General features: G+C 35.6%; 1 protein-coding gene across 26 annotated transcripts in view; it reads right to left on the bottom strand.

Moving 5' to 3' along the window:
- Nucleotides 1–6,082: 6,082 nt before the first annotated feature.
- Nucleotides 6,083–10,760, bottom strand: part of LOC18436430 (DNA mismatch repair protein MutS, type 2) — a 64,656-nt gene continuing 59,978 nt past the window's right edge. For 22 of the 26 annotated variants that reach the window (XR_016040678.1, XR_016040679.1, XR_016040676.1 and 19 more), the window contains 2 exons: nucleotides 7,083–7,315; nucleotides 6,083–6,581 (listed from right to left, as the gene is read on the bottom strand). Coding sequence is in view for 17 of the 26 variants with exons in the window: in XM_006846450.4 (XP_006846513.2) it covers nucleotides 6,406–6,581; nucleotides 7,083–7,315 (409 nt within the window). In the remaining 9 variants the exon portion in view is untranslated. The remainder of the gene's footprint in view (nucleotides 6,582–7,082; nucleotides 7,316–10,760) is intronic. The other 4 variants (XR_016040680.1, XR_016040677.1, XR_016040681.1 and 1 more) reach the window with 1 other exon arrangement.

The raw sequence follows: 10,760 nt of genomic DNA, 5'->3' as shown, positions 1-10,760 counted from the left end.
TGTAGTAACTTCACCATCAATATATTAGCCTTGAACTTGCCCTATGCTTATTCATAAAGCTTTTTGTAACAAGAATTGGTACTAAATTTTAACAAAAGAAAGATGATGAGTCATCATTTACAAGTTCAACAACATGCAGTAAAAATAACCTAAAAATTATTACCATCAATGACATCCATACATTTCAAATTGTTTTTTAAAAATAGCTCGACAAATTTTAAGAAAACTTTTTGTAACAAGAATTTGTACTAAATTTTAACAAAATAAAGATGATGGATAATCATATACAAATTCAACAAAATATAGTAAAAATAAGGAAAACATTATTACCATCAATCATATCGATACCTTGAAATGACAAATACAGATACAACGACAACATCCATAATACATTAAGAACAAAAATCAATACATCTTAAGCCATTATCAATCCATTCCTTCAATTGTTATTGACAAATTAAATTTTAACAAGAGCTACGTAAATAAAAGATTATTGTAAACAAGAATTGCTACTAAATTTCAACAAAAGAAATAGTATGGATCAAGATCTATAAGATCGACAAAATACATTAAAAAAAAAAAAACCCAAAAATTAGTACCTCCAATAACATTCATACCTTAAAATGACAATAGAGACACACTGACAATATCCATAACAATTTTTAAAAAAATGAAATTAATACATCTTAAGAATTACCTATCAATTCCTTCAATTGTATAACAAATTAAATATAGACAATGTGGCTATCTTTAACCCCAAACATGAAGTTACAATATCAATATTAGATAAAAAATATTTCTAAATATTTAATTGAAATATTATTTTATACATGGGCCTCAAAAATCAAGCTTGACCTATGATGGGGCTCGTTTCAAGATAGATGTGCTCTATTGGCCCTTTGTAGACACTTGTGGGCCTTTGATTGTAAAGACTGAGGGACAGAAAAAATTCATATAGACAGTGACGCCTTTGATTATAGAGAGAGATTGGATTGTAGAGAAAGAGAGATAAAAAATAGGTTCTTTGTGGGAGAGAGTGAGTGAGTGGGCCTTCGTAGAGTGAGAGATTGAGAGAAAAATAGGTAGAAAGTGTTAAGTGGGGCCTTGGTAGGTTGTGAGAAAGAGTGAGTGGGCCTCGAGGAGTGGGGACTCTTTCACCATGATGGAGGAGATAATGCATGCAGGGGATTTTTTCACCGTGATGAAGGATATACAACAGATAGGAGAAAAGCGTGAGGAGATAGAGGAGAGAAAATGGGAAATCACCGTAGGAGAGGGAAAGGGGAGATCACCGCAAGTGCTGCTGAGAGAGATGAAACGTCAGGGTAAAAACGCGTGAGATTTGAAAAAAGATAAAGTAGAAGGTTAAAAAGAGAAGGAGGATAAACTTGTTTTTTTTTTAATTTTTTTGAGGTTGGGGTTATTAGTCATAAAAATCACATTTTATAAAATTTACGTGAGAAAAAATTAAGGTGGGAGTAGAGTGCTTAGAAAGTACAAATTGAGGGTATTAGAAATTTTCCCTTTATTTTGTGCAAGGAGAATCGTCCATTGGAAGTGCCTCAAATAGCAAATATTGAAATTTCGTTTCTACTACATGAGTATGATAGCATTTTTTGATGTGGAAGGCAGGCCAGCTCAACATGTCTACGTCAATTGCCCCATACCATGCCATATTAACAAATTGGTACAGAGAAATCATGTTTCTCGTCATGCTGAAATGGTTTGGTTAAAACTTGGTGAAGATGATTTTAAGATGGAAGGCTTGAAGGACAATATTTCCTTGAGAGAAGCTGTCTTGCGCATTAGGAAGTGGTTCAAAGTAAGAGAAGAAGCAAGGTGTGACCCATGGCGATGAGAGGATGAATGGTGACCCCTGCGAGCTTTGTCGAGAATCACTCAATAGTTTCAGGTTTCATAAAAGATAAGCTTGCCATTTCAAATGGAAATTATATCAAGGGTTCTAATTTTCAAAAAGTTCAAATTTTTTGGAAACTGGTGGTATTATTTTGAAAAGTGTTCCTTGCTTTTCTTTTTCAGAGGAAAAATCAAACTCTTTGAACAATAATGAAGAGGAAGGAATCATTTCATAAGGAGAGTTTTAAGGAAGATAATATTATTTCCCCTTTTGAGCAGAGCTGTGGGAAGAACCTTGGCGGAATTCGCTGTGATATTAGGGAGACGGATGGGGCAGGAGAAATTTTAATCTTAAAGGGAACTGGGTTGTTGTGAGGCCCAAGAAGTCAGTTTGTGTCTCTTGGGAAAGTACAATCCCATGATAGAGATATGGAAGAGGCAGGTGGATAACACTCTGTGGAGATGATGGGATTAAAGCATAGGGAAAGTACGAAAAATGATAATTTCGGGCAAAGGAGTTCTGGTGTGCAAGATAAATTTCTTTGTTTTGCCTCTCGTCCCTTGCAGGCGGATACAAAGGTGTTTTGTTGGCCTCATTTGTGTGCCTTTCCACCATGTTTCCTGAGAAATTCATGCCTTTTTGTCATGCCTGTAAATTGAAGGCTGAGGAACAAGGTTCTATTATTGCTAGTGAGTCTAATGATGAAGCTGCATACTTTGAGAGATGGTGCACACTCTCAATTTAAGGAAAACCTCTCTAGTTGGAATTAATTGTTTCATGGAGATGTGCACTCCCTTGCATCTTTGGCAAGATGTCAAATTGAAGATCTTCAAATTAAGTATTTGGATTTATCAATTTCAGACATAAAACTGCCCCGCTCAATTTGAGATTGAGTGTTGAAGTGGTTCCATGTTAAATTGGATCTTTGGAAGACTAAATATTGGTTTTTTTTTTTTTTTGGGGACGAGAGGGGAGGGGAGGGGAGGGGGGGGGAAACGGTTAAATTACTGATTAAATCATCCTTGGTGAACATCTCCATTTATCAAATGTCTTTACTTAATATACCCGGTGGTGTTGTGAAGGAGATTGAAAAACTTATGAGGGATTTTTGTGGGGAGAAGATGAAGAAAACAAGCAATACCACATGGTTAGCTGGAACAAAGTTCGTGATCTGAAGAAAGAAAGGGGTTTCATGATTAGGAGTCCGAAAAAGGTTAATGAGCTTTTGCTTGCTAAATGGTGGTGGATGAATTTACACTGTTGTGGCAATCGATTGTGGGTACTATCGGCAAAGTATAAGGTTGAATCTAATTCCCAAATTACTGGAAGGTGAGTTCTCATTCTCGGAGAGGTATTTGGGGGTGTAAGAAAATAGTGGCCAGCAATGTGCGGTGGATAATTGTGAAAAGGGATATATTATTGTTTTGGCATCATAAATGGATTAGTGAGACATCTTTGAAATTTATTAATCCAAACCTTTTTTCTAGGGTATTGAATCATGCAGCTAAAATTCAAGAACTTTGTGATTCTCAAGGTCCCATTCCTTCTTGCAATGTAATTCTCGCTTATTATAAAGTGGCTAATACAGTTTTGGAGGAGTTTCTAATACTGTTTTTGAGGAGTTTACTAGACTGCTGGAGAGTGATGAGCTATTCTCTGTGAAATCAGCATATAGACTGCTTTATCATAATAGAAATAGATTAGCACAACTTTATTTGAAGTATATTTGGAAGCTACCCATTCCACATAAAATCCAAGTTTTCTTATGGGCGTCAATGCAAGGTAGGTTATTAACAGTTAAATGGAATTTTTTATTATACATGGAGTTTTTTATTATACATGGAGATGCCACGTAAAATGGAATTTTTTATTATACATGGAGATGCCGAATTTACCAAAATGTGGACATTTATTATGGAGAATTTTCAGAACAATAGTTTTGTGAGAGGTGCGGATGGAGAGAAATAGGAGAAATTTTGAAAGAAGGGCTTTGGAGTTGAAGAAAGTTCAAGAAAGGATTTTACATGATGTTTGGAGTTGGTACACGGTTACGAAGGAAGGTCATGGGACAGCTAAGGTTGATAGTATTGTTAACATATAGAACCTTGTCTTGAATGTTTCTTCTTTGAAGCCGAGAGGGAGAGGGATTGCTTCAATACCAGGTGGTATTAAATCTAATTTCGATAGAAGTTCTCTAGGAAATCCAGGAGTGCCTGATATTGGTGGATTGGCAAGGAGTTCCAATGGTAACGTTATGTTCTCTTTTGTTGGACCGTGTGGAACTTTGATTGCTAGTAATGCAGAATGTTGCAGGGCTGAAATTGTTGAAAAATAGAGGTCTAGTTGATGGTTTTGTGGTGGGAGGGGAATCCTTAACTGGTGCAAGCGAAATAGACCGTCGTGGTTCTTATTTCAGGTTTGAGCAGAGATTATAGACATTACTAGGGGGATGAGTATATCTTTCCAACATGTTTATAGAGATGCAAATGACTCTTCTCTTGTAGTTTCTCATGGGCTTCTCTCTTGAGTTCTTTGTTGTTACTGTGTAATCTTTGATGTATTGTTTTCTCTTTGATTAATTAAGACTAGTACTCTTGTCAAAAAGAAGGAAAAAATGCTACAATTGTTAGTTAATCATCTATATTCATTATTGTAGAATACAATGCAACACACATTTGAACTCCGAAAATTACGTCTTGAGGAGCCAATTTTGAATGTTCATTCACTACACGGGTGCTACATGCATATTACAAACTCTTATCTAAATGATGCCAGTAACACACTCTAAAATCGAGATAAAAATTAATAATCCGAAGAGCAGAAAATGAAGGCAACAAATTGAAGGGTAGTAGGTTTTAAAGTAGGGCTGATGATGACTAAGTTACAAATGTAGTCTATTGTGATGGTTGACACTAATCGGCGTGTGTTCGTGATAGTTGGAATTTCTCTCTCACATGTCGTTTAGATAGATTCCCATTTGACAGCTATTATTTGTGATGAAATTTTTCGAACTGTCTTCGACAGTCATTTGAGTTGAAAATATGAGTTGCACACAAAGAATGCTAAAATTAAAGAAAAGAACAGTCTACAAAAAGACCATTTATCTTCTGTATATAGAGGTGATAATTATTTGTCCCCTAAATTTCAAATAAATGGTTATAAAAGTTTCATTGAATAGACAGTTAAAAAAAAAATTCATACTTAATAACACACGCCAAACTATCTAATTTGACATCCAATGAATGAAAATACTCACCTCCATGTACAAAAAATAAATGGCCTTCTCGTAAACAATCCCCTAAAAAAGCATTAAAGAGATTATTAGAGAGAGAATCAACAACAATTGATCTGAACGCTCTATTTTGTTACTATTGCCATGGATGGGTTATTACTAATGGAAGACCGAAAGAGAGCATGGCTGAGTTATTAACAAGGGAAGAGAAAGGGAAAGACACAGGAAATAAATATTTGAATTAAAAATCATTATATAAACCTTCCTAGTGTTATCATATTTGTTTCGGAGTCTTCTTTGATTTGGTTGAAAAACGAAGCAATTCGTTGCTTCGACCAATTCGAAAGAAGACATCGGAATTTTTTTAAAAAATTAATAGTAATAAAATATATGTTTATATAAAAAAATTTATTGAAATAATAAATATTTAAAAATAAAAATTCAATAAAAAATACAATCATATGCTTTGTCCGAAGGGGCCTAAGCTTCAACCGGAGAGGCCGAATCACATTTGTCCTTCAGCCAAAGAGGCCGAAGCTTCAACCAACGAAGCCAAATCAGACCGAAGTGTACCGAAGCGGGCCCGAAACAGGCTGAAGCGGATGCACTGGAGCTTCACTTCACTTCAGTCTAGGCCAAATATCCGAAAACTTTGGCTTCTTTGGCAGAAGCGAAGCAAATCTAACATTGAACCATCCATTCTATCACCAATGTTATGGATGGGTTGAAACCAAACAATGGGTTGAAACTCATCAACATACACATGTGCTCCCAAATTATCTAAAAAAAGGAAAACTGCCGCTACTAGGGAATCCAGACGGATTACCACACACAAAGGTCCCATGTGCCCAAAGCTCCCAATTCCCTAAGGGAACTACAAGCGGTAGCTTCAGGGATTTTAATACCCTTGACCATATGATTTAATTTTTGGGTTTCTTTTATTACTTAGAATTCTGCTAAAAAACAAAATCTCCTATACATGAATACATATCTACATGAATGCATTAAACACTCTTAATTTCCAATAAATCATCATCATCATCATAAGAGCTCTACTTTTCAATCATCATCATCATAAGAGCTCTACTTTCCAACAAAACATACAAAGACCAAAATAAACAAGATTCATAAATAAAGAAAACAATTTCCAAAAATATTCCAAGAAGAAAAAACTATTTAACATGTGGCGAAAAAATTGCACTTTTTTTTTCAATGGCTGGTACTATTTCTTTTTCATGCACCTCAGTTTGTGCGAGGTAAGTAAAAACCTTTATCTTGCTTTTCCTTCTTGTAAATTCCTTAGCTCATTAGTATTCTACGCAGCTTTGACGTCACAAAATCTCAATCTAAGCTTCATGCTATGGGTTTGGACAATGATTTCTTCTTTGGAAACATCTACATTTACCACTTTTACTCTCTTCCCAAGGGCTGGGACATGCACCATCTTACCAACCTCTGGTTTTCTCATCTCTTCCACGTTTGCCAGTTGCACTGCAAAACAGCAGCCATGGGAAAACATTATCATAAGAAATTGCCACGTTGAAAAATATCTCTAAATCTACACTTGTGCTAATGTTGATTGCTTTCATCTATGTTGTATAGGTTAATGGTAAGGGGATGAGGGGCCAAAATGCAACTTTTTCCAAAATTAGAACCATCTCTGAGTGAATAAAGCTGCAATTGCATTTTCAAAGATACCAAAAAGAATGATATGGTCTATTCCTTATCTCTCTTACAAGGCACATTGGGTGGAGCTCCCTCTCTCTCTCTCAGCGGCAGGCTAGGCTGAAGGACTTGATGGTACTGCATATGGTACTCCCAGAGAGAGAGAGAGAGATGTGCCTCCTCTAATTCATGTAGCATGACTCCATGAAAGGGATCCCCATGACGAATAGAAGAAACTCCTCTACTTCCATTTCATAATGGCATGTAATTTCTAGACTGAGTGGCATTTTCATAATCTCCAAAAAATAAGCTTGTATGGAACCATACTTGACGATGGCTGTGTTGGTTGAGTTCGATTTTTGCCTAAATCTGCTACTCTGCTATCATGGGATAGTTGAGCTGCTGACACACGAAACCTTCGTAACTTGTCGTGTAGGATGGATCGTGCCCCTGCTGCATACTCAGAAATTTCCTGTATTTTCCTTTGTCTTTGAATGAGGCAAAGTTCGGTGATCTTGTGATTTACTTCCACGAGCTTATCATAAAGTTCTTTTGAAAGCCTGCAATAAAATAATAGATATGCCATGGAAAAGATGTTGGGTGAATGTGATCATTAAAAGCCTTCTAAGTACTTGTAAAATGAAATGATATAGTGGAACATGAATTCAGTGGGAGTGTGGTCCCTCGTGGAAATAATGTTTGCTGATACCGAACTATACTTGACAGTCTAGACCAGTTGGTTGGGAAAAACCTATGTTACCTGGGCATAGAAAATTAACCGATATGGGTTTTAATGGGTCATCCCTTTATGAGGTTGGAGTATGCCCGGATGAGTAAGCCGAGAGATTGTGTGACTCTTGTATGTGATGGTGGCCTTTAGAGACGGGGGCCAAAGCCGCATCCATGTACTATCACACAGAATGCATAATGATAGACCGTTTCGAAAAAACAAACCACCTTTTAAGATGAAGCTTATGCATGAGCGAGAGATACATCTATGGGCCATAGGAGTTGTGGTCGCATCAGGTCTAAGTGACCTTGATACGTCTCTAGGGGAGAACCTGAAATCCACAGACTGGAATTGCGACCCTTGGCTCATCGGCCAGACCTTGGTGACCCACTAATGAGCTCCTGTATGGACTGTGGGTTATGAGAAACACTGGGTCCGTTGATAAAGTAAGTGTGGACTGTAATCTACAGTTGAAGGTGGAGTGCCCCAGATTATTTATTCCTAGACCATATGGATCATTATCCCATCTAATGAATTTAATTGTGTTTATTTTATGATGATATGATTTTAGAATTATTATTTAAATATTTCTAGATCTCTGGATATTTTATTTATAAAATTTGCATATATAAAAACAGAGATATTGATTTTTAATGTTTTAAATATTCAAATTAATTATAAAATCATTTATTGATTTTTTAAATATTTAAAAATAACATTGGGGGCCCATTGTGCACATGGGCCCACCATGCCCTAAATTGGTGGGAGCAACAATGCCACCACATGGGTGGCACGTCCCAATTTTTGGGGCTTTGTATTACCATGGGGGGGCACGCCCCATTTTTAGTGGATTTCCTATCTTTTATGGGATAAGTGGTTAAAGAAGATTTGAGTGAATCATTTAAAATGCTTGATAAGACTTGTGCATATTTTTCGATAAAACACAACATTATGATAAGTATTATTTTATTTGATTTATAACGATGGAATAATGGTCAAAGGAAAGAGGTGGATAAAGGTTCTAGTACCTTTATAATGTTGATAGCCCATCTATGAAATGGATGGCTCAAATCTCTCACCCCACAAGTCACCCAAGATCAATGGTTCATATTCAATCTCACAAAAAGAGGCAAGCCAAAGAAAACCCTAAAATTGTTTAAAGCCTATAAAAAATGATTGTCTTTACTCAAAATCTCTACACCTTATCTTTCTATCTCTTTCTTAAAAAAGTTTCTCTATCTCATGAAAGCCCAAAAGGGCACACCCCACTCTCTCATCTTTGATCTATCTCTCTCCCACATTGTGAATAAACCTAAGGGTTTAGGCTATGGAGTTCTTCTCTATCCCATCTCTCAACTATAGATTTATTGCTAAGGGTTTTAGAGTATAGCAAAAAGAAAACCATTTTTCTCAAACTAGGTTGCTAAGGGAATTCACCAAGCGTTTGAGTTTGTGAACAAAGGGTTTCATGTTCTATTGGTGTGACTTGGCCCAAACTTGCTTTCCCGGTTGAGATTGAAGGTTGATCATTGATCCCGCGCCATCGGATGGTGGTGACTCGATATGGGATGTAATAAGCCTGGTTGAGGTAATCTCCAGCACTTTATTTGTTTATTGCTATATTTAATTATATTGTTTTAATATTCCCAAGCATAAGAATTGTGGATATTTTCTTTGATTAAAAGAAAATTGGTTTAGTGGCATCAAGGTTTTTAAGATCTTGGATTTGTTAGTTTTATTTTATTTGAAGCAACAGTTATTGTAATAAGACTACTTGTAAATAATCTTTGCCAAAAGCAAAGAAAATGGGTGAAAAAAAAAAAATATATATATATATATATATATATATATATATATATATATTCCCCGGCAAGATCACATTAGTCATTCTTTCAAAAGAACGTTGTAGTTTTCTACATTTGCAGATGGACAGAGAGAGTAACAGATGCAATATCAAACCTCTAGCATGACACGTAAATATCATGTCCTAAAATGAAAGGAAAAGGTCTGAAACTGTTTATGGGAAGCCTTTGTGTCAGTCAATGTTCGTAAAATCGAACCGGAACGGTTAACTGGACATGGGCCTCGAAGCGGTTTAACCAACCTAACCAGCAAACCGGCCGATTCAACCGCTATAACTGGTCAAGTCCCGGGCGGTCAAAAAAGTGTTGAAAAAAATAAAAAATATAAAAAAAATACTAAAATATAAAAAACATTTTGAGAATTTATATATCTTGTTTTAATTTTTTTTTTGAAAAATACCGGTTGATCACCCTAACTGCCCAAAACCGGAACCGGCCACTGGCCGGATCCAATCTAACCGGGAGGTTAGCGGTTAGATCGGGCGATTTTGCAAACAATGGTGTCAGTAATTGTGTAATTTTTCTTTTTTTGAGAAAGTATTATTAAAGGGATTAGAGGGAAGCCTTTGTGTCAGTAATTGCGTAATTTTTCTTTTTTTGAGAAAGTATTATTAAGGGGATTAGAACTGTTGGTGGTATAAGACCAATGGCTAGAAATGCAATCTTTTAAAAAATTTCCATTGTATAAAAACTCAAGGGTTTAAATGAATGAGTATCCCAATACAAAACCATAATACATATATTTCAGCCTACAAACATGGTTTATACAAATTGGAATAATAAAATTCAACACCTAATATGTCCCTTACAAATCCCTTATTCAAAAATACAATTAGCTCAATACAATATTCAAATATTTACAATGTACATCTCTACAACACAGTGCATGACTTGCACTCGTAATTTCTCATTATATCAAAATTATATGATAATTTCATCTTCATTCTTCATCCTCATCATATATCATAATGTCTCATACATATCATACACTAGATCATAATAATTCGATAAGATTTCAATTCGCATAAACAATAATGCACAGCATTAAAATTCACACCGCAAGATGAAATAACAATCTCAATATACACAACACACTCAATTTAACCAATCATGAATCCATTTAATAACTGTAAATACATCAAATTAACATGCAAACATACATGGAGAAACTATGATTCGAACCTCTTGTGTCCGGGCCACGAAAGGGCCCTTTGAAGACTTAATTTTGTCTCATTGTCTAAGACACGGGTGATAATAATAACTCAAGGAGATCAATCCAATAGGAAGCAAATGATAATTTTTATTTCACTTAATGGGCATCAAATCATGAGAGAGACATGTATCAAAATAACCCTTCAAAGTTTGAGAAAGATACTACACAAAATAAAGAAGTTATGGTAAAACTACACCATG

Source organism: Amborella trichopoda, chromosome 9, assembly GCF_054954075.1.
Source record: "Amborella trichopoda isolate Santa Cruz 75 chromosome 9, AtrichopodaSantaCruz75HAP2 v2.0, whole genome shotgun sequence".
Classification (NCBI taxonomy): Eukaryota; Viridiplantae; Streptophyta; class Magnoliopsida; order Amborellales; family Amborellaceae; genus Amborella; species Amborella trichopoda.
The sequence above is the reverse complement of the archived record's forward strand: the minus strand, read 5'-3'. Positions and strand labels throughout refer to the sequence as shown.